The sequence below is a fragment of the Patiria miniata genome, unplaced genomic scaffold, assembly GCF_015706575.1.
Source record: "Patiria miniata isolate m_02_andy unplaced genomic scaffold, ASM1570657v1 HiC_scaffold_1, whole genome shotgun sequence".
Lineage (NCBI taxonomy): Eukaryota > Metazoa > Echinodermata > Asteroidea > Valvatida > Asterinidae > Patiria > Patiria miniata.
In genome coordinates this window covers 30708662-30733359 of record NW_024037047.1, presented here as the reverse complement: position 1 = coordinate 30733359, position 24698 = coordinate 30708662, and the positions used below count along the sequence as shown (strand labels likewise).

At 40.9% G+C, this 24698-nt stretch overlaps 2 protein-coding genes across 4 annotated transcripts; both read right to left on the bottom strand.

Moving 5' to 3' along the window:
- Positions 1–437: 437 nt before the first annotated feature.
- LOC119728682 (probable 18S rRNA (guanine-N(7))-methyltransferase) lies at positions 438–9367 on the bottom strand. The gene is made up of 10 exons (XM_038201008.1): positions 8981–9367; positions 8559–8596; positions 8157–8252; positions 7576–7658; positions 5081–5177; positions 4697–4793; positions 3852–3988; positions 3439–3487; positions 2689–2843; positions 438–744 (listed from the first exon to the last, which is right to left on the bottom strand). The coding sequence occupies exons 1-10, from the start codon at positions 9242–9244 to the stop codon at positions 690–692; spliced, it is 1071 nt and encodes a 356-aa protein (XP_038056936.1). The 5' UTR covers positions 9245–9367; the 3' UTR covers positions 438–689.
- Positions 9368–14279: 4912 nt separating this feature from the next.
- LOC119728666 (GTP-binding nuclear protein Ran-like) lies at positions 14280–23089 on the bottom strand. 3 transcript variants are annotated; one of them, XM_038200988.1, is made up of 7 exons: positions 22903–23078; positions 20854–20946; positions 19815–19899; positions 19003–19128; positions 18303–18490; positions 17669–17839; positions 14280–15553 (listed from the first exon to the last, which is right to left on the bottom strand). In XM_038200988.1, the coding sequence occupies exons 2-7, from the start codon at positions 20935–20937 to the stop codon at positions 15509–15511; spliced, it is 699 nt and encodes a 232-aa protein (XP_038056916.1). In that variant the 5' UTR covers positions 20938–20946; positions 22903–23078; the 3' UTR covers positions 14280–15508. The 3 variants fall into 3 exon arrangements, with proteins under 3 accessions (XP_038056916.1, XP_038056923.1, XP_038056906.1); XM_038200995.1 differs by having other exon boundaries at positions 20854–20992; positions 22968–23078; XM_038200978.1 differs by having other exon boundaries at positions 14281–15553; positions 22968–23089.
- Positions 23090–24698: the final 1609 nt, after the last annotated feature.

The window sequence follows — 24698 nt, the reverse complement described above, 5'->3', positions numbered from 1 at the left end:
CTGAGCCAAGTGACCACTTAAACCAATTTTTGTGTCATTGAATCAGCTATTCTGAGCTATAGAATCATTGTGTTGCCTACAATTTTTATTCGGGGACAAAATGTGGGGAGGGGGGGCAGACGATATGATATCCCCCCCCCCCCCCCCCCCCCACCGATTGATGCCCATGAAGACACAAGGGTGGATCCAGCTTTCAGGAAACGGAGGGGGGGGGGGTTGTGAAAATTATAAATAATGAAAGATGGGGGGTGAGTGAGGCAGACCCTGCTATGGGAAATTTTGAAATCGGCAAAAAGACTTTTTCTTGCATTCTAAGCCAATTTGATAATAACTTTAGGAATTTTAGAATTTTTTGCCCCTTTTTTTATAGTATCATAACATTAGTCAGTGATGTCTGAATGGGTTTTGTTTTTTATTAGCAACTGGCTCCTCCCCCCCCCCCCCCCCCCCCAATCAGCCACTGAGACATTAGACTCCCTGAATACTGCTCAACACATTAGGGGACTCTCAATCAATCTCCAATAAACTGCTTGGTTTGAAATGCTCCAAATTTCCAGATTATTAGGTCTTTACATTTAAAGAAAATAAATCCATCAGCTTGATGTTTGTCGTTGGTCAGGGGCCTGTGATTTCAAACTATATGTATCTCTGTCAGTGAGTTCTGTATTGTTGCTCTTATCTGACACCCTTCAGAATTTACCCTGCCTCCGTCTGCCAGTATATTTGGAGTCTGGTCTTACATCCCTGCAATGAATGAAAAAAGATAATACAGTGCCAGTCAGTACCAGTTAGTACCAGCACAAAATATAATATTAAACACATGCATTGTAGGTCAACTCAACTGTATCTGTGGTCTGTAGTATTATTGTATAGGACTGATAAGTTTGGTGATATTAAAATCATATGGGCTACCTCTACAGTGCCCCCTCAACAGTAAGAAAGGGAGAGTTGGGGGAGACCATTGGGAGAGACATTTGAACGCATTGCAAACGAAACCTGGCACTTACACGAAGACAGAACAAAATTAGTCAAGCGTACTTCGTGCCATACGCGCACGAACATACACGTTTGTTTATGGTGTAAAGCAAGGATTTTCTATTGTTCCTCTCTCCTTTGTTAAGTTTTATGCAACAAGCTCTCATTGGTTTTGTACACGTTTTCTAATCGAGGTCGTCCTCAATTTGGTTCCTGTTCTCAATTCATCGATGATGTTGCACGTGTGTGTCCTCGATTTACACCATAAACCTACTCCAGTACACACACACGCGGTGTGTTCTTCCACGGGGCTCTCAAAGATGGTAAAAAAGCGCCCTCTCTTGTTCGCGCAGAGAGCCCATACATGTTTAAACAGTAGATTTCTGCGCTAAAAAGCCTCTCTCCATTTCTGAGAGAGTTTTTTGACAAGTTCACATATTGAACTTTTCTAGTTGGAACAAAAAGAATACAACCTAGGCTCATCACAACTGGATAATGAACACTTTTTTTCATAAACTGAGTTATTTATGTTCACATTATTTTGGCAAAACTTTAAGTTGTTTTTAAATGATTTTGAGAATTTAGGAATTTTAGAAATTTGTTAAAGGGATTATGACAGGAATGTTACTTCGCCTAAAACGACATTACACCTTTGCTCATGAATATGGAAGAAGAAAAAATTTAGTAGCATAAAAACTAAAATGGCACTAAACTACCCTTGAAAATGGCAATTTTGAAAATAAAGTTAAATGGGACACAAAGGTACATTTTCAAGGATTGCATTAAAAATTACATTACATGTACTTTAAGTACATGCACTTTAAGTAAATCATCTTCAATTCTTTATTTGCCTATCGACAAGGGCGAATTTTATTGGAGTTGCTTGCTACATGTAGGTACACAAATATTCAATTATTAGCACAAGGAAGCTTGCTTGTCAGCTGTGTGATGTACATTTCTTGTGACACTGGGGGCCAAAATCAGGGGGTGGCTAAAAGCACAGAAATATGTTACGAAAACAAATTGCTGAACAGGTTGTTCTGAGCTGCCTTTTGGTTAACAAGCAGATTTTCTAGGCAACATTTTCAGTTTAGGTGCTTCATGAAATTTGGCCAGGTTTTAAGTTGCAACATTTTTTGTTAAGAAAACATATGAAAATGGACCCATTGAACCACAAGTTAGATTTTGGGTGGAGATAGGGACAATGAGTACTTGATTGGAGAGACTGGTGTTGTGACACTCTGGTTGTGCTGTGGGTGGAGAGAGAGGGCGGGGTGGAGGGGTTGGGCATGGAGTTGGGCAGGGTTGGAGATGGGATGGGGGATGGGATAGGGGATGCTGTGGGGGAAGGGGTGGAGAAGGGGTTGGGAAGGGGGTGGAGAAGGGGTGGGGAAGGGATTGGGAAGGGATGGGGCAAGGATGGGGCAAGGATGGGGCAGGGGTGGGGCAGGGGTGGGGCAGGGGTGGGGCAGGGGTGGGGCAGGGGTGGGGCAAGGGTTGGGCAGCGGCAAGGTAGGGACGTTGCAGGCACAAGGAAGGGACGGGGTAGGGACAGGGCAGAGATAGGATGGGGACGGGCAAGCATGGGGTAGGGATGGGGCAGGTACAGGGTAGGGACGAGGCAGGGATGGGACAGTTGCGGGCTAGGTGTGTAGAGGTAGGGCAAGAGGGTGTGGCAGGGCTAGAGGGAATGAAGTTTAGATCAGGCCTCACCCTTTTCCTTGCCGTCTTCTCCTCTCCTTTTTCTCCTTGATCCAGTCTTTACTTTTCTTGGGAGGTTTTCCTTTCAGCTGCTTGAAGCGCTGCCTGCTGTCACTGTATTTCACCTCCGTGGGGATTCCCCTGTCCCCTGACCCGGTGCCAAGGCCCTGGGTTGAACAACCAAGCAAAAAATGTAAGAAGATAAAACATAAACGGTTTATCTAGCGTTTGCTATAATTAGGATTCCCACAGAAATCTTAAAATGAATTCCCATGACTTTTCCAGGATAAATTAGGGCCTTCAATGAGCAATTCCTATGCTGGTTTGGTATCTTAGGAGCTTATTGCTCTAGAGACAAGGGATCATCCCTTTCAGTTTCTTCAGTTTGACACAAGACCACTGAGCACCACACAAAAGCATCTCAATGGTGCACTGAATGTGCAAAAGGTATAGAGAATACATGCATAAATAGGTCGTGCAGTAAACTGGAATGCAAACTGCAAGAATGCTGTAGCCAAATATGACTCATCATCACATATGCGTTGTGCACAAATGTGCAGGATTCCATGACTTTTTCCTAGGAATATCAACTTTCCATGACTCCTTGTAAATAACAATGACTTTTTCCATGATTTTTCATGGTACTTTAGGTTCCAGGTTTTTTCCTAGTTTTTTTTTTCCATGACTGTGGGAACCCTGTATAATTCAAATGCGGACGTTATATTCACTTTTAAAGGATGTATCCATCATGTTGTTCCTTACCTTGGGAATTTGTGGATTTGCTAGTCCAGCAAAAAGGCAAAGAAACATCCTGGAAAGGAAACAAAATCATTTGATAAAAACAAAACTTGGCATAAAAACAATGACATGAAAATAACTATGGTACATACTTCTATAATAAATTATGCTAAGCCGCCACCCAAAGTATTAAAGGGCGAGCAAAGCCTTGTATTTAAAAACGTTGACTTTGCTTTAACGGCCGGCAAAAATTGGTGAACCCTCTTGTCGGGGGGAAAAAAACAGCTGTGAAACTGAGAGAAACTGAGACACATGTGCAACTAGTGCCCATCCATTGTCAGAACTGTTCTGCTGCCACTGAATTTGGCACATCACGTATCTGTTAAACTGCTTGATTCCAAATGTTGTTGGCCAGAACTGTAGTATTTTTTTCTTACTTCTTTGCTCTTGTGCTGTTTGGATAGTCCACCACTACACCACCAGTGAAGCCAGCTTTCATGGCTTGGGATGTAATCAGCTCCAACTGCTGCGAGTTCTCAGGGTAGAACTGGAAGACGGCACGGCTACCCCGCCTCTATAAGAGACAAAAGAACAAACAAAATGTATACGGTAATCTGAAGGTCGCTGGTTCAAACCCCGCTCCAGTCAATTTCTTCGTTCAACTTTTCAAAACATTGTAATAATTCACCTAGTCCGTTTCCCTTTGTGGTTCATTTGAAAATTTGTAATAAAAAGCCGTATCCTCTCTGAGTGATCCCTGTTTGCTATTTCTCAGGTCTGCATCGTGACTTTAGGCGTGATCCCTGGCTGCATGGCATACAGGTTTATGGTCTGACTAGCGTCCCTTGAACAAAGATATTGACGAATTGGGGAACCGCCAACATAGGGCTGGATAGCTCAGTTGGTAGAGCCCTGGAACGGCAATCCGGAGGTCGCTGGTTCAAACCCCGCTCCAGTCAATTTCTTTGTTCAACTTTTCAAAACATTGCTATAATTCACCTAGGGCCAAACAAACAAATATGTCTGCTTCCGATTACATGGCATTTGAAAATAGTGTAGGTAGGTAGGGAATTTTTTTTTTTTTTGGAAAATTGTTTGTGTACGATCATATGGAGGCGTCTGCGTGTAGTCAAGGGTAAAAGGTAGACATTGATGGTTTTGGGTGTTTTTCTCATTTTTCCCATAAAAAAAAATTAGGGTAGGGGCTCTCAGAATAGGGTAGGTAGGGAATCTGGAAGCAGAACTATTTTATTTGTTGGCCCTATAAAAGGTTAACGCTTACCAATGCACTATACAAGGTACAGAAGAACTTGTATAACCTCTTGGGAGGATGGTGGGATTTCTTATCTGCATTACACAACCATTGAAGAGCTGAAATGCTGACAAAACAAATATGAAAAGGAATAAAAAATAATGTAAATTTGGGTGCAAAATTTAGCCTCAGTCCCCACCCCTCCCCCAAAAAACATGAAATTGAAAGAACAAAGACAGTTTTTTTCCCAGTTACACTGCACTGGTTTCATATATTTCTTGCATACTAAGTTACAAACCTTTATCATTTTAGCTTACTGGTATGATATAACAGAACAATTGTTGACTGCTGTGATGTGGGATATGCCGCATCAGTCAACAATTTTTAATTATTTTTATGTTATTTTTTTAGTACCTAATAACACCATCAAATGTTCCTGGTTTGAAGAACACGCCCTCGCCCATGTCACTCACAAACAGATCGCCCTCCACTTCTCTCTCCAAAGCAATATCTGTGAAATAGAAAAGAAAATACAAAAAAATATTATCTCAACTTGAGTAATCCCTCATTGTCAAAGATCCAGAAAGCTCTGTTGTCAGAGTACCACAAATGTTGCAGGTCCAAACACTGTTCCAGTAAATTTCTTTATTTATCTTATAAAAAAGGCACTGAGGTGAATGAAAGTGCCAAAGATTAATACATGACTAAATGGGATCAGTGTGATAAGCAAAGGCCAGTTTCAAGGAGCAACTACATTTGAACAAGCATCTTACGCTTAGCACAGAATAATCTCAGATTACGGAATTATCTGTTGAAGGGAAGATACAACATATGCAAACATCAAAAAACAAAATGATCAAATTATCACGAAATATCTTACTGGATTGTTAGGGAATGACAATCTAAAGTATCCTGTAAAATCGTAGCTCCTGGTGTGTCAACATTTTCAACAAAACTTGAATCTTTCCAATGCTGGTCGGCCGACCAGCGTTGGAGAAAAGTGGCTTTTTAAAAAAACTGCTCCTAATTTTTCACATTTAGTTATTCCGCATTTTCTTTGCAATTGATTACACACCTGTGAAGGGGTACAAGCCTGCTAGACTGATTCTCTGACCTTACAATTCCCCAAAGTCTATAAATTGCTCCATTTCATCTTAAGTGGGGTCAGGCAACCAGACCACAAGAACATGGTTGGTTTTCTTGGATTTCCCAGCATCTCTGAACCCAAAACGTGAAGCAAGTCAGTTTCACAATATTTGCTATAAGGCCAAAAAAAAAAAGTCTCCGGTTTCTGGTATGGAGCTTGTCCAAAAAGTGGTGCGGCGACGCGGTTTTTTTTTTTTTTTACCTGACTTTTTGCTTCAAATGTCGGCTGATGACTGCAAATGGTGCCCGACTAAAGTTAGTGCAAATATATGGGAGTCCAGAGAGGCCACATAAAGCTTTTTCTCGATCATAACCCCATCCAAAAACACGTTAAAACTGTGCAGCAGCAGGATTCCAGTCAAACCAGTGAGTTTGGCGGTTTTGAGACATCATCTTTCATTGAAACAAAAACTTTTTCATTTTGCCGACGCGCATGGCTACGGCGACGCGCGCGTATACCAGAAACCGGAGACTTTTTTTTTGGGCCTAAACATACTAATCCTCCAAATCCATTTATTTCTGAAAATTGCAGCAAAAGCAAATGTTTTACATTCCCTTTAAACACAATTGGGAACAATTACTTAGATTGTTCTACCCTTGTGCACGCATGTACATGTAGCACACGTTGTTAGAAGTGCAAGTTACTATACAGGTTGCAAGACCATCGCAGGGCACATATGACCTCTGTGCGAGCGTGGCACTGCCTCTGTAATGGCTTTTATATTGACATCACTACAGCAGTCTATGACAATTGAACAGGTATAATGTAAACAAGGCTTGGCTTGCCTAGTCGAGGTGGATCCGAAAATTTGACAGCAGTGTTTAGGCAGTTGAGGACATTATGACTCATTGATTCAGTCACAGTCAGTCAGTGAATTAGTCGGTGACTTAGTCAGTCAGGGGATTATAGGTAGAGGTGTGCATTTACGGGTAGTACAGGGGCCGGGAACCCTATTAACCCTAACCGCCCTGAATCCTCCAAAATCCTTTTTGCAAATTGGAAGAATTTGCAGGATTGAGGTTACATGGCAAAAGTGCGTTGCTGATTTCGGAGTATGCACTGTGTCAAGGTCTTGGGCCGGACCTTGTGTTGTTTATGGTCAGCCGTGCATAAATTTAGTCCTTGATTATACTTGACATCCTCCGCACTGCTCCAGGATGTCACTGCCTCTGCCTCAGCCTATTGACAGTCACAGGAGGATTTTGCAGGATTCAGGCAGTGGTCACCCCTCCATGGACCATATTCAAGAAATAACGGAGGAATTTGCAGGATTGAGGCTATATGCTATTTTTCCATGAGGCCAATTGGAGGATTTTGCAGGATTGAGGCTACATCCTAGCAAAAAGGCCTAGGGAGGTAGGGTTAAAGTACTTATCAGGTACCCGTAAAAGAAACCCAACCCCAAAATTCAAATCATGGAAGTTGTCTAAAGGGCTTTATAGCTTTACGGTGTAAACTGCAACTTTTGCGAGCGTCATCTGTGGCGCATTGAAATGCAAATAATTTGTTTTGGTTTTCCATGAAGCCTGGTTTTCATTTTGAAAATTCCCCACAAATGGCATTCAAAATCTTTCTTTTTCATTGTCTGAGAAGTTGCTCAGTAATTTGTAAAGTTGGTTACGGGTATCTGATCCGATAATCTGATACCGGTTCCTGACATCAGCGGTTGGGTACCCAGGTCCGATGCACAGCCCTTATAATAGGCTAGTCCTTGCAGTCCAGCTAAAAAGAAACATGGTAAGGGAGTTGGCAACAATCTTACCTAGCATGTTTGTGCTGATGTCCAGGCCTACCCAATAATGTCCCTGCTCTGTCAGAGTTTCACCACTCAGGCCTGATCCACATCTATAAATCAGACCAAAGACCAAAACAAAATTATCTTAAAGGTACACTGGACCAATTGCAGCTATCCAAAAAGTAACCGACCAAATTGTTGTCAAAAGTTACTTGGTTTAGAGATACATGTAGTAATGATACTAAAGTCCCTGTAAAATTTATTCCTTCTCGAATGCTGTAATTTTTAAGAAAACAGTAAAAGAAGGTCATTTCCAAAGATGTGTCAAGTGACACATTTTTAGAAATTTCCATTGAAGTTGGTTTGTAATTGGGCGAATCCATGAATGGGCGCAGGCATTGACATGACGCACACGTGCGCGTGGTTGCTATTATTCGTTGGTTCAGTGTGTGACATCACGTTGCTGTATAATCGGCTGAATGAGATTCAAGTCCAGAATGCTGATTTCAAAATAAGACATGGCAACTTTTGAACTGAAATCAAGAGGCAAAGTTGGCAAAGTGTGACTGTACACATGATGGACTAGCTGGGATTATTTTACAACATACCCTACATCCAAAATGTATGAAGGTGTGTCTTCTGGGAGATTGAGGAGTTCGACAGCTCGTTCTGACATTGTCATCTGAATCTCTATCATTCTGGAGCTGCAAAAAAATAAGTATCAATATCATGTGTTAAAACACATCTCATTCTTTTAATTCACTTATTAATTTTTGTTTCATTTATAAATTTACTGCCTTGAAATTTTTGAGAGTGCTAAATGTAGTCTAGCTGCCTATGCTTAGTTTATATGAGAAAACAGCACTCTTTATCAACAGTTTTTGCGATAGGATCCAAATAATGTTATATTTTATTGAAAGTCAGGGTTTTTTTTACAGAATTTAGGGCCTATACAAAATCCATAAATTTCTGCACAAAGGTAAAAACACTGAATCCAACTTGGAACTTACTTTGATGTGTACTTTCTCGCTTCTTCTTCATTGTAAAACTGTCAATACAAACAAAATGTTACAATTTGTCAACAACGATTGATATTTTTCCCTCTTACAAGTAAATAGAACACATTAAAAATGTGACTGACATTAATCGTTATATGAAACGTCATCACTATTCACTGTGTCATGACTGTGAATTATCAAACAAATATAGTTATATAGTCATGATACTACCGAAGTGTTCCACAAATCCACCACGTCCACGTATTTTTCACGCTAAATGATGATGTACACATGATGTAGGTCTAGTTCATGCATATACTATAGGGGGTGGGCGGGAGAAGGGGGGGGGGGAATGATCTAAACAACAACAAATGGAGGCGAAGACAGAAGAAGGGCACCCAAAAGTATTTACGCCAAAAAAGAGAATACTGTACCATCTCTGGAGGAGCCTTATGCTCGGGTCTTCTGCCGGAAGCCATACTAGTATGGACCAAACGGTTTGGCACGGTCAAAGGCTTCCGTAAAGTTGGGTACAAATTGAAATTCTGCAGTTCAGGAACTTGGATTCGATGTTTCAACACGTTCAGCTTCCACTGTTTTATTAATTCACCAGATGTGCCTCCAAAACCTGTCCAAATTTTCCGAACTCTGGATAGAATGCCGACCGATTTATAGATAACTATTAGCCTCGATGCCATAAACGACGGTACTCATATACTTTATGAGTTTATTTTCTCCCACTTCGTTAAGAAATTAATGAAACGATTGGCATGGGATTCACATCATCAGTTTTACTTTTACATGTACAACATATACATGTACATGACATATGCCTAGCGCTAGCGCAGCGCACATGGCGCATGTGGGCAAGTTAACGTATTTTGGAGGGGTGTATTTCCTACAATAAAAAATATTTAACACTAAATAATTTCGTTTAGAAGATGGATTGTATGCAAATTATTTTTGTGATCTCAAACTTGCTTACTATTTGAAAATTCTGTAAAACAAAAGATGCAAAAAAAGGAAACATAGTAACAATTTCATATTGCTACCCATCATACTATCGACGTATCCAGTTGTGGAGTAAGAAAATGTTTCGCCAACAAATTTTAATGTCAAAGGTTACGAGGCCGGGAAAATGGCAACCTCGTCCCCAGGGTCTATTTCATTTCCAACCTCGCTTGCAATAGTAGTAACCCCTGGATGGGAACCACGTGGCTCTACAGCAGAGCAAAAGAGTATAACGTACTTGGAATTTTAAGTAAAACACATTAAATCGACCAAGGTTTGATACCTTACAACTTAACTTGTTAGTCGAAAATCGAAGATTTATAATCAGATGCATATTTCTTGATAAATCACTTCAAATTTTCGAAAACGGCACCTCAATGCAAGAGAACTTTTACTATTTAGTCGATAAGAAAAAAAGGATAAGGGATCGATGCTTGAAGTTCGCTTTAAAAACTTTCGACTTGTTGCCCAGGTTAATAAAAATATGTTTGATGGATCAATTAGGGCTTTTTTTGTATATGTCAGAGCCGGAGCGGATCCAGGAAGTTTCGCATGGGGGGGGGGGGGGGGGGGGTTTCTTCGGCAAAATAAACATCTGAAATGTACACACGTTTTTTTCTCCAGCCTCAGTGAAACTTCGCAAGGGAGGCGGGGGGGGGGGCTCGTATCATACTTTCATTATCAAGCTGGATTTGTAGTTGGTACGTAGTTTGTGCTAAGGCGGACTAGCGAAACATTTGTGGGTGTCGGATACGGGGGGGGGGGTTCGCATTTTTTTCATGCATTTCTATAGGGGGGGGGGGAGGGGGTTGACCCCCCAAACCCCCTCTACACCCGCCCATAAAAAAATAAAAAAAATTCGGCGCGCCTCCGACTCGGTACCCCCCCCCCCCCCCCCCAGACATTTGGCAATCGGAGAAAATCACGAAACTCTGAGTTGAGCATAATAGACAATTTTGGGAAATGTATACATGAATTTGTAAAAGAAGTCGTAAAACTTGAAAACCGCGTACGTTTACACGAATGTGCACCGAGTGATTTTAGTCGGGCCTATTGACATTTCATTTTAGCGCCAAACCGAAGGCACGTCCGCAATCCTGTTTTCATTTTAATTTATCATCAATCTATTTTGCTAAAATCTTCCGCGCAGCGTTATTTAACGTTTGCCTGGTCAAGCATTGGAATTCTTTAATGTAATGTATGAGGAATGTTTCATTGTATGACTGAATGTTTGAATATTTATGACTGAACAATACACTATTAATTAATGAATCAATCAAAATTGTATCTTGATTTGTAAAGGCCTGTTTATGTATCATTTATTTTAATTGAATGCGGAATAGGCCCTATACGAATTTAAATGAAAAAGAATGTTCAGTTCAGCCCGTGTCACAATAACAATTGGCCCACATTCGTAATAATCGGTAACGCATATAGGTCAAACCGTTTTTAGGGCCTAATCCTTTAAATGACGCGTTCAATGCACATTCATTAATTTGAATGATGCAAAATGAAATGAAGTCGAATGCTAGTTATTGCGAAAATGAAATCAGGATATACGTCGTTCTCACTGAATCAGCGCCAAGTTGAAGTTATGTTTTACAAATTCAAATGCACATTTCCAAAATTGTTCATGAAGGGAAAACCTATACAAATTAACACACCAACATTCATACATTGTTTACAAATTGAATCATTCCTTTGAATAAATCCCAGGAAATACAAGTGAAACAAACTATTAAATTTGGATTGGAATCCTGACGACGGGCAGATCACTGTCCGAAACGTTGAGCCCCCCCCCCCCTCTTTTAAGAACCTCACAAACTCATAGGCCTAAAAGAGATTTGTCACATGGTGATTGGTGCTACCGTAAATCTTTATCTTATTAAAAAGTTGGAAACACAAATTTTATACAATGTAATTCATTATACAGACGTCTATTTTTTTTTAACACACTAAGAGTCGGTACTGTTGCGGAAAGGCCATTGTTTTCGTGCTGTTTTTTTGTTCCGACTTTTCTATTTTTTCTACCCAAACTTTGTACACCTTTTCGATTTGCACTTTGAACATTTAAGTCATATCCAAACTTTACACAAAGACCCCATAATAAGGTTGGTTTTAGACAAGGGATGTCATGATGACATCACGTGTAATGTGACATCATATTTATTTAAAGGTGCTTACTTTTAAAGTCCGTTATCTAGAGAACTACAAGTCTAATGGGGGTTGAAATTTGTATATATGTAGACAGAGGACTTTAACTCGAGCCTGATGTCATGATGTGATTTTTTGATAGATTCTGAAATTTCCAAGATTTGAGCATGTCTCACAAACAAATTAATCTAATAGCTGAGGTAGACAATAGATAAATCCATAAGATTTTGAAAACATGTGTGACGTCTTTGTGACATCATCACAAACGTGAATTTTTTAAACGAAGGGGAAACCCGATAGTCATAAAACTTGGTTGGCAATTAGATTATTTTACTTGTAGTCACGATAACCTCAATTGATAAATTTTTTACTTTTTAGATTTTTATTACAAAACCTTGGTAATCAGATCAACTTGAAACTTGGCACACAGACAAGACCACATAGTAAAAGTGCGCACGAACAAGTGCCATCACAATGACGTCATATCACGTGTCTTAACCATAAAGGAGTCGGAATAATGTTTTTGATATCAAAACATGCGCAAGACTCGAGGCTAAAAAGTCAGGTAAGCTCGGGTGTGGAATTTTTTTTTGTTTTTTTGCAAGGGTATCGCGGAAAAAGTTGAGGGGGGGGGGCGGATTCCGCCCGGCCCTTTTACTAGTTTTAGGGTTAAATATCATCTTCAATGTCCATTTTTCAAAATCCTATTCTAGATAACTACAAGTCCGATTGGGTTGAAACTTTGAATGTACATAGAGAGGGACTTGTTTTATGTGAAAATTGAGGTACCTTGATGATGACGTCATCATGTGAATGAGATGTTTTGAAAAGATTTTTAAATTGTTAAAATTCTTTCCATTATACATTTACATGTATCTAACAAATAAAACATGCTAAATTCAAATTTCGTTTTGTAAATGGTCTGGTAGGGTCATGGATTATTCACAAAATTAGGGAAAATGTATAACGTCTAATGCGATATTTATTTTTCAAAACACATAGACAAAGTTGGATAGTCATGAAACTTGTTAGTGTAGACTATAGGACGTCCACGTCTTGGGGTCCACTATTCTAATGGGCAGAACATTAAAAGAATATTTCAGAAATTAAAGAACGATATGAAAATCACATTTCCAGCTTATCCCGCGAAAATAAACTGCACATTTTAGCGTAAATTTGCAAAACAAATAATCCTTGAAATTTCGTTCTTTTGACAAATCAGATGTCACGTACAAAAGCGAAAGGGTTCGGCAGCGCCTTCCGATTCAGCAAATAAGTAAGACGCGCTGTATAACAGTCTTCGGCATCGGTCACGTTGTTCGCCACTTAACCTTTAAAGTTGCGGGAGGGGGTTTGAATATACTCCGTTTTGCAGAGCAAAACTGTGCTGGACTGATTCCCTCTATTTTCTCTCATCCGTACACATATTTTGGCACCGCTAACAATCGCAGGTAGGATAACAGCAAATGAACTATTTGAAAATGACTACCAGGATATTGATTAGTCTTCCCACTCATAATGGACCGAACCAGTAAGCCCCTCCCACTGCGCACGTGGGCAAATTAATACTGCTCCTCTCCAATGCCACACTGCATTTTCCTGCCGCGCGCATCATACGCGGGTGCACGCATGTCGGACGTTTGTGCACGCATGTCGGACATAAATCACGACTGTGATTGGTCAGAATACCATGGGGCGGTGCTTACTGGATCGGTCCATTCACAAGAAGGTGGTGTAGATGTATTAAAACAAAATGCACTAAGCAGAGCCATTGGAGGGGCTTGTACATAAACAAGTTCATGGTCGTACTATATTGCAGAGAATAGATCGAGACGCCTGTCATTATGATTTGCATAAATATACCTAATTAATCGTGTAATAATTATGAATTTAATCAGTACATTGTATTTGTAAGGTTCACAAAATTTACATGACTGAATCTGTCAAGTTCATGTCAAATATACATTTGAAACCTATTTTTCAGAGACATAGTCTCTAGTCAAAATTGAGTAACTATAACAATAATTGCATGATAATACCCATAACGAGAAAATCGTGATATGAATCTAAACTTTTGGCCTGTATAATAATCAGGAGATCCATTTAGTTTATTTGCTGTGTACATAATCACATAAAAATCAATAGAAACAAATAAACATAACTCTATGTTCTGTTCATAAACAAACATAACTCTAGTTTTTTTTTCAAATACAAATATGGTTTACACGCACAGGATTGAATTTGTGTTGCTGAACCATTTTCTCTACCTTTGTGTATACACATTAATGTTGTGATCGGGTATAATAATAATAATAATAATATTAATTATAATTTGGGAGGCTAATCATGCTTACTCGCAGCTGGTATGCTGAATTGCGAAGGACGCGGCTACAACGTGGTCGGGCCGCTGGCACGTAAAGGCGCCTATGGCTGCCGGCCACATCGACCCATATATGACCAGGGAGCACAGCCTGAGATCGGAAGTGTTTGATTTTTCCGGAGGGGGGAAAACCGGAGGGCCCGGAGAAAAACCCTCGTGGCACAGGAGAGAACCAACGCACAACTCTACTCACATGCGATCCGCGGCCAGGATTCGAACCGTGGTCACCTTGGTGAGAGGCGAGCGCTTTACGCACAAGCCACCCATGCCACCCAATATACAGTCAATAAGCACTCTCCGAATCAGACTTTTGCTTAACTATGGGGGACTCTGCTTGGATCACAATGGGAGCTCTCTAATGAACATTTGCAAAGGAGGTAGGATGTTATGAAAGCATGGGCAGAACTAGTCCGATAACTTGGGACTCTCAATACTGTGTATGAGAGTCCCAAATCTTTAGATATTAAAAACATGCAGTACAAGAAGATAGACTGGCACCTGAAACAACTAGTCCGACAACCCTTCAGTACTGCATCAATCAACTGTGCCAAAAGAAATATCTAGGATGTAAGGTACTAGCCTCTTTTTCTACACATTTCTCCATAGTCATCCACCAGACTAATGACAATGAATGAGGTCAGTCTTTTCAAACAGTTGGTCCATGGTTGGACATGTACCCGTCTAGTCTTTAGCCTCATTTTGAAATCACTCGACTTCTCGCTCATGTGCAAAATATTGAAGAAAAGTCTCCTTTAAAAATTGAATTGAGTCTTCAAACATGGTTGGTGAAATATACTGAAGATCTTTTCTTTGGCCAATGACAATTTTGGAGAGTTTTACTGGCTAAAGAGTGAGTCAAGTTGGCCTGATTTAGTTTTGCATGTTTTTCAGCACTCGAGGTCCCAGTCTGGGGCAGAACGTAAATGGTAACATGAGCTCAGGTCGACCTTGCGACAACTCAGAATAGAGTACCGAAGTGAAAACATCACGCGCACAGTTATGCGTGTAAAAGACATTAGCGCGTGATTCAGCCTGTGAACCAACACGCGCGCGTACTCCATTCGTTTGCACTACACTTCCTGGTTCAAAATGACGTCACACTTCGGTAGCTAGTGGCTGGCTTTTCCAAAAACAAGTTGTGCATGAGCCATGACTGAACAAATCCATCATTGATTCTTTTTTACATCTTAAGTGCGACTTTGATTGTATTGAGTCACTCTTCTAAAATTACAACTGTCATAAAAGTAAAAAATTGCTCCTGTGCCATGACACTACGTGTTACAACAGGTACCGTTACAACACCTGTGTGGCAGTCAATTGATAAATGTTTTTATTCTATCATATGTCTTCTGACCGAATCAAAATATTTTTACAAAACAGTGTTTACAACATTTTGTTTGTTGGGGAAGGCTTTATATTACAATTCTTCATCGTCATCTGGTAGGGCCGTCCTTTGAGCTTCCTGTAAATGAAAAAGAGAAAGAAATTACAAGACATTTACTTTTGCTCTAAGACATTAACTCCTGCTCCACCTGATGGCACATTTATGGCTTGGACTTTCAATACATACAACATAAATGATCCCTAAGCCTGCTAAATGCAACAGAAAGCAACAAAGGTAAAAAGTGGTTGCAAACTGTTGCATTTAGCAGCCAACTCAACTCCCTGTGGTCTGTTCCATCTCGTTGCATTTAGCATGGGTAACTGCTCACAGTACCAAGGCGATACAAGAGTATCCACTGTTGCAGTTTGTTGCATTTAGCAGGGTAACTGCTTGGTGCCAAGGCCGGTATGCACTGGGTTCACTGCACAATGCAACAGAATCCACTGTTGGAATTTGTTGCATTTAGCAGGGTTCTTATTTCATTTGTAACTGCTCATAGTGCCAAGGCGATACAAGAGTATCCACTGTTGCAGTTTGTTGCATTTAGCAGGGTAACTGCTTCGTGCAAAGGCCGGTATGCACTGGGTTCACTGCACAATGCAACAGAATCCACTGTTGGAATTTGTTGCATTTAGCAGGGTAATTATTTCATTTGTAACTGCTCATAGTGCCAAGGCGATACAAGAGTATCCACTGTTGCAGTTTGTTGCATTTAGCAGGGTAACTGCTTGGTGCCAAGGCCGGTATGCATGGGGTTCACTACACAATGCAACAGAATCCACTGTTGCAATTTGTTGCATTTAGCAGGGTTATTATTTTATTTGTAACTGCTCATAGTGCCAAGGCGATACAAGAGTATCCACTGTTGCAGTTTGTTGCATTTAGCAGGGTAAATGCTTCGTGCCAAGGCCGCTATGCATGGGTTCACTATAACAATGCAACAGAATCCACTGTTGGAATTTGTTGCATTTAGCAGGGTTCTTATTTCGGCCAAGTTGTATTTTGTTGCATTTGGCAGGGTGCCTAGAGAAAATCCGTTGGGGGTTAGGGTTAAGTCCCTCAGCATTTTTGCAAGAAATCCTCCAAATGCAAATGAAGGAAAACAATGGCACATTACTTCAAGGGGCATCAAGCCCTATGTAAAGTGACAGTGTCTGGGCTTTACTTTCCACAATTTCGTCAAAAATGTTGAACGATCTGCAACTCTGTGATAAGCAGACGAGTATCCACTTCTATCATCAAATGCACGGGTCCACCATGAGCAGAAACCGTCCAATCAAACTTGGGTCGCCAAAGCATACTGTTCACACTTGCACTAGTTTGTGGTTGCAGACCAGTAAATAGACTGCCATAGACCTCAGTGATAATTACAACGCACTTCCCAAAATTATTAAAAATACTCACAACTTCTCAAGGTGTTCAAGACACACATCAAATTAAAGCTTATTTCATCGTCTTTCATTTTCTGTTCATTTTGGGGGGCTATCGGATAATTTTTTGTGAGAAATTTCCATCTGAAGATGATCACTCCTAAATATAGTCCTGAAGCCCATCGCCATTTTGAAAAATGATGCCTACACTCCATTGCAAAATAGAGCGCTTTTAGTGCCCAATTTCATCCACATTTCACAGAGACACAAGCTTACAATCCTTTGCATGGCGTCCACTCTTCTTTTCTACAAACCCTCAAAGTCATGGCCCACAAAATGCTCTAACACCGTAGAATTTGAGGGCATGCAAATCATGATTTGGCCGGCGTTGGCAATTTTGGGACTATGCACTGGTCTGTACCCTTGTACACAGATTGTCCACAGATTTCTGATTTTTCTACCAAAGTAGGGCCTCTCAAGCTTGGCACCTCCCAGGACTGACAATTGACCCGTTAATCAGGCATGCAACTGGGAATTTAGAAAAAAAACAAGGAAATTCCAAACCACACAAGACTTTGTACAGTGTGTTTCAATTTGTAATGGCATTCATGAGAAGTCAAAAACGAGGAAATCAGCGGATCAGAGGAAAAGTTGCATGCCTGCCATTCAGAGAAAGAACACATAGAAGCCCTGTTGGTTTCTTGCTGGTTTCAAAGGGGTTCCCAAAATCTTGTGTTACACCTGGGTTCATCATGGATATTTTGGAAAGTGTGAACGGGCCTTAAGAAATCAAGGGCTTGAATATGTTTAATAGTAGACTCACCCTTAGATCTTGGTTGTATTGGATAAGAGTAGCCTCATCAATTTCAACCTCCGGTGGTTGCAAGGCAGGCATCTCCACAAAACTCAGGTTAGCATCTCCTAACAGCTTACGAGCCAGCCACAGGAAGGGCTTCTCAAAGTTGTAGTTACTCTTGGCGCTGATGTCATAATACTGCAGTTACGATAAAATGGAAGATTTATAAATAGTTGGAGACTCGGACTCGAAGACTCCATAATTATCAAAGTGATTGAATCTAACCGCCCACAGCATCTAGTCTGAGATCAAGACACTGATGTGTTTATTGGATAAACGATCACCCATCAAACAGCTATCACAACAACGTCTGAGGGAATCTTGAAGGGGTCATGTCAAACACGCACCTGTTTGACCTAATATATGCAGCGCGCTTTCGACACATAGCATATTAGCCCAGAATCAGATGCTACACATTGTGAGCACGTGTGGTCTAATGGTAGAGCGTAGGATTCATGATCGTGAGATTGTGGGTTCGAGCCCCGCTGTGGCCATGCGTGTTGTGCCCTTGAGTAAGGCGCTTCACCTCAATTACTCCTCTCAACCCAGGTGTTAAATGACCCCTGACCTGTCAATGACCCCTGACCTTCATCACGCTCACCTGCAGGTTCTTTTTCCGATGGAAGGTGATGGTCTTGGCTTTGACTTTTCTGTCCTTGATGTCAACCTTGTTCCCACACAGCACGATGGGTATATTCTCACAGACCCTGGTCACATCTCGATGCCAGTTTTGCACGTTCTTGTACGTGACCCTGGATGTGACGTCGAACATGATGATGGCGCACTGACCTGAAAGACAATGGGGGAAAATGCGTCATCTCCTTATTTACTCCAACCAAAACCCCTCAAAATCATGTTCTGACTGAAAATCATGTGAGCATGTATCGCAAACTCCCTCCAATACGGTACAAATGCTTACAAAAAAACCCAATATTTGGATTATCATGTTGACTTCCATAAAATCAATATTTCATACGTATTGGGAAAAAAATCACCATCAAGCAAAGCCCTGGGTGAAGTTACAGTTAATAAATGTATTTAAAGGTATTCTTCAGTAACAGGTTGTCCAACTATGGTTAACCTCGCCTCTTGATCCAATTTGTTGATTGTATGGCCATTCCACCTGAAGCAACTTTACCCAAAACTACAGTGCTTTCTACAGAGAACGGCCATTTTACTCTAGCAAACTGGTTCCACTCTGGTAATGATGAATTAACATTACTGAGAGAGTATTGATTTGCATGGTATTCATACGACGATTCATTTCCGACACCCTGCCCTACAAGAAACTGTATTCTCACCTTGAATGTAGTAGCCGTCGCGTAAACCACCAAACTTTTCTTGGCCCGCCGTATCCCAGACGTTAAACTGGATGAGACCTCGGTTCGTCATAAACCTCAAGGGGTGAACTTCGACTCCAAGGGTGGCTGTGAGATACGATGACAAAAGACATGAGCAGAGATTAAGAGCAGAGCAGAGATTTCCAATTTGAAAATGTTTGTTTTTCAATTTCAGAAAACTGTATCAATTCAACAATAAAACTGTGTAAGAAAATCCATTTTCCACTTCATTGTGTACATCACAAACTATTATCGTCATTTGTTTATTTCTGGTAATGAAACCAAGGATTCCTCAAAAGTGCCCTAGGCACTGTGGCTCACAAGCCTGAAGAAACCCTTAGAGAGAAGATAATGAGAAGGAATTGCAGTTTTAGAGGTGGGAGGAAAAGCCAAGAAGAATATTCTGGGGAAAACCCACGGAATCAGGCAGGGACTGAAAGCCCATGGAATCAGGTAGGGACTGCAAAACCAATCCACATATTGGCCCAGGTGGGATTCGAACCCGGGTCACAGCAGTGGAAGGCGAGGAAAGTACCGCCAACCTGACTCCCAATGGGGGGGAGGTCCTTTCTGGGGAAAAAAAAAAGTTTAAGGTTGAACAGCGAAATGGACTAGAGCAAGGTTTGAACCTGCGACTTCTGGATTACAGTTCCGGTGCTCTACCAACTGAGCTATCCAACCGTAAGTCGGTGGTTCCCCATTTAGTCTTTGTTCAGAGGACACTAGTCAGAATCCATAAACCCGCATCTGGCACGAAGTGCTGCAAAACTTACCAACATATTTCTTCTCAAACTCTCCGGATAAATGGCGCTTTACAAATGTCGTTTTTCCAGTACCTCCATCACCGCATAACACCAGCTGTCCAAAGAAAAATTAAATCAAAATGTTTTCACGGTACAACACGTAGTCTGTGTAGTAATGGAATAAAATATACTTAGCTTTGTACTTGTCATGCCAAGCTTTAAAGGGAATAAACAACATTTGCAAACATCGAAAAATAAAACTACCAAGTTTTTACGAAATACCTTACTAGGATGTTGGTAAATGACAGTCTAAAGCATCCTGTAAAATTATGGCACCTGGTGTGAAGTCATTTTCAAGAAAATTGTATTTTGTATACATTTCCAACGGTGGTCGGCCGACCACCGTTGGAAAAACCTAACTATTTTTCAACTACTGCTCCAACTTTACACTTTTTTCAGTCCAAATTTTGTTTGCTATTGGTTACATGTTCATGAACGGGTGCAGGCCAGCTAGACTGGTTCCCTTACCTTATAATTTTCCGGCATTTATAAATTGATCCATTTTATCTTTTGTGGAGTCAGGGAACCAGACTACTTGAACATTTTTGTTTTTCTTGGTTTTTCCAGCATTTTGAACACAAAACTTCAAACATGTCAGTGTAACAATATTTGATCTATTATACTAACCCCTCAAATAGTTCATTTCTGAAAATTACAGCAAAAGGTAATGATGTACATTCCTTTTAAGGAATTTGTTCAAAAAAATCTGTGTTGTACTGATCAAAAGGTAGTCTTTGTTGCTGGGATACTAAATCAGTTACAGTTGAGGCATTAGAATTGAAGCCCTTCATTTTATGAACTATAATCCGTGTTCTATTAATGTGGGAAGGAGGGGTGGGGGGACGGGTGGCTACGGACATCGATTGTGAAGATCGTGATGGTCCGCGGTTTAGCGTTCTATCAGCCCGGCTGTCGTGGCCTACCCGTCTGCCTTAACCCGAGTCGATCTGGGTGAGCTACTCAAACTCACCCTATGAGAGTGGATCAATGCACTGCAACATGTGATTACCTTGAACGTAGCCTGAGGAACCGGCCCTTGACCATCAGGTTTTATTTGTTGAACCGCTGCAGCGGGATCCTGCGCCAATGCCATTGTTTATATCTACCAAAGACCAAAAAAAGGAACAACATGAGTCATGACGTCCTACCTGAAAGCACAAACAAGCTTCAGCTTTTGAAATATGACACAATAGAAAACAAATTGATTGATTGATGGGACTCGAACCCACGACATCCAGCTTTCTACTGCGGACGTCTTACCACTCGACCACCGAACTCACCTCGATGCAAAATGAAGTTTAATAGCGGTACCTGCTGCTACATGTACAGCTGATTTACGAGCCAACTGATCCCATAAGCTCGGTGGTCGAGTAGTAAAGACAGTCGCAGGTGCATCCCCCAATCTACATGCGGAGTTTTTTTGACACAGGTCACGGTTTAGCCCCATAAATGTGGCCTATTTACTGGACTGCATCCGTAAACATAGGCCACACATCCACATGTACAAAAACGTGTCGCACTTTGCCAAATTTTGATTTTCACATTTAGGCTTAGTTTGTAGGATTTTTTGGCTTTACAAGCATACTCACCCTCTTTATAGGCTAGTCAGAAAGTGCTGCCTTTTTCAGATGTCTAATTTTTGTGAAATTTCATGTTGAAATTTTGATACGCAAACGTGTAAAAATCAATCTGGAAATTTCACGAAAAATATACATCTGAAAAAGGCAGCACTTTCTGATTAGCCTATAAAGAGGGCGAGTATGCCTCTAAAGCAGAAAAACCCTACAAACTAAGCCTAAATGTGAAAATCAAAATTTGGCAAAGTGCGACACGTTTTTGTACATGTGGATGTGTGGCCTATGTTTACGGAGGCAGTCCAGTAAATAGGCCACATTTATGGGGCTAGTCACGGTTGTGTCCCGGCCCCTGCTTCACGTACGTGTTTGTATGTACTTAGTGTACGTCCAAACTACAATAGACAATGCATTAGTAGATCACAGAGATAACATTATTGAATGATCGCTGAATGATCGCTGTATGATGTCTGTGCTATAGACTATAGTGGTTGAATTTCACGGATTTGAGTTTAGGTTGACGGTGTCATTTTCTAGTAAAAGAAAAAGATAGTGGATATTTTGCCGGAGGTAATGACGGCAAACTAACGATTACTAAAGGTTTGCCGGCGGCAATCCATATCAACAGAGGGCGCTGTACTCTTGAAAATAGGGCTGAATTATAAGATGTATTAAATTCCCACCAAAAGTTGTGTAGCAAGTTTGGTGTAATGGTTAAGCAAAGGCTCTAGTAATCGGGATGACTCGCGTTCGATTCCGACCGCACCACATTTTTAAGGTTTTTTTCTCATCCCCAAATAAATAAGAATATTCTTCTGTTATTATTTTAACATGTCTCAAACATTTTTGTAGAGTATTACATTTTCTTTTTCAGATTTGTGGCTCTGGAGGATTTTTTTTTAAAAGGGAAATAAAGTCCGAAATTATAAAATGGTCTGAATCCCATCTTGTGAATACGAGGTAACAACGATAATTTTGGCATGGAGCCAGACTAAAACTTGTCACCAGAAAATGTTTAAGTACAAAAAAACAGTAACTGCGCATGTTCAGTGCATATCCGGCAAACTAATGTTTACTAAAGGTTTGCCGTCTCCGTCAAAATATAGGGCCTACACTGCCAAAGAAAAATGTTTGATTCTAATTTGATCGAAACAAAAACAGGGGCCCTACATACAGTACACATTCGCCGGATTTTTACTTTGGCCTAGTCACTTCATCCCCACTCATCAGTGTCAAATCATAAACATTTTGTTAGTACCGTGTGCATGCCAGGTATCTAGCCCCACTAGTGTGGCCGTCGGTATGGTTCAGCGCATGCATACCGTACCGACGGCCACACTAGTGGGGCTAGCCAGGTATCATGCGTACGTTGCGTATGGTGAAAACAACGGAGGGTAGGCCTAGGCGACAGGCCTAGTTAAACCGGTTCAAACCGGTAAACTCAACAACAAAATTGCGTTAAAATTATCTTCATCCACACTTACTTTAGCCCTTCGGGTAGAGAACTGAGGAATATAATACTGACTGCTCTAATGGGCAAGATACAAACCTTTTTCGATGAAAAAAATGCAGTAAAAACGAAGAGCTGACACTTCCTTTCCCGCGGTTCTAGTTGAAGGGATGGTGTCGAAGGGATCGAGTGCGAGCGCGGCATGGCGCGCGCGCGAGCAATTACCTATCCAACGCTAGTGGCGCCCTCCGGGGGGGGGGGGAGGGGAACATTAATCGGTTGAAGACATAGACACCAACCTCGTCCCCAGTGCTTACTTTATTTCCAACCGCGTTTCCAATAGTAAACCCTGGATAGGAAACTTTCTTCCTGTATCCTGATTGGATACCGCAATTGGCTAGTAATGGATTTGTATCGTGTACTTGGTGCTATTATTAACAACGTGCACTACGTGTTTTCGCGATCATTCGTCCACGCCTTCTCGAAAATACTAATTTCCTTTTCCAATTTGCTCATATTAATATGAAATATGATACTGCATGTTGTCTCGATAAGATCGTAATTTGATTTCAAAAATTAGATGTTCATGTAAAAAAATTCAAATTGAAAGGGATTAACCTTGCATTTTGCTTTAGCAAAATAGGACACAATCAGATGATTCTGGAAAATTGCAGATTGTTAGGGCTTAATGTATTTCTAGCAAAATTGGGCAAAAAAGAAATGTTTATGAAAACTTTTAAGTTGTAAGAGATGTACCTTGTATATTTAGTAAAATTTGGCAAAATCAGATTTGTATGAAAAATCTAAAATGGTAAGGGGTTAACCTTGCTTTTTTAGCAAAATTTGGAGCATATTTTACTAAAATTGGGCAAAATCAGATGCTTCTAAAAATCCAGATGTAAAGTTTCCACAAAAACAGCTTTTGAAAAAGAGCCCAATGTTGAACTTTACTGAGTCTGAGGTCTATCGAGGGGACGATCCTTATTTCAACTCCCGGAGATTCGCTGACAGTCTCTATTTTTCTTTTTAAAAAAGTCGAAATAGCTGAAGAGGGAGGTGAGAATCTATATGTGCCCAGATACAAAGAGTAGAAATTTACGCGTCTGCCTTTTGAAAATACACAATTGCGGTGTTCATTGTTGCGTAATGATCCGCCTAGCACACGATTTTTTGCACATTAGGCCGTGTTATGCAGCTTCCTAACAAACCAAACACACTGGGCTCATTATATCGACTTGTTTTTACCCATTAAGGTAAAGCAAATAGACCCAGTAATCTTCCTGGCGCGTTTGCTCACCTATAAAGACAACTTTTCTCAGTTTAAGGAAAATTCTAAGGTAACGAAATGGCCGAGTGGTTACGATTCGTCGTCCGCGGTTAGCGGGGTCCCGGGTTCGAATCCCGCTGGTGTCTTTTTGGTTTTTAACGTATGAGTTCAATTATTCACTATAAGAGATTTAATTTCCCGTCGTAAAGTACCAACAGTACCTTAGCTTAATCGGTAAGCACTGCTGCTGGTACTGTCCGCGAGTTCCAGGTTGGCGCCTTCGTACAGGTTCAGGGCATGTGGTCCACTCGGAGGATCAGGGCTTAGGGGCCGCCCTGTTCCTCCCTTAGCTCTTTGCTTTTACATGGTGCCTGGCCCTCCGGGGTTATATGGATGGATAGGGAAGGAAGTGTGTATTGGTCGGGGACGCCGAGACCCCGGAAGAGAACTAAGGGATCGGCTGGGGCATTGTTATGGCTCAGACCGATCCCTGAAAGCTTGACTAGCACATAACTTTTTGATTTTTTTTACCCTCTATCTTTTATACTTTGGTTTAGTTTGAT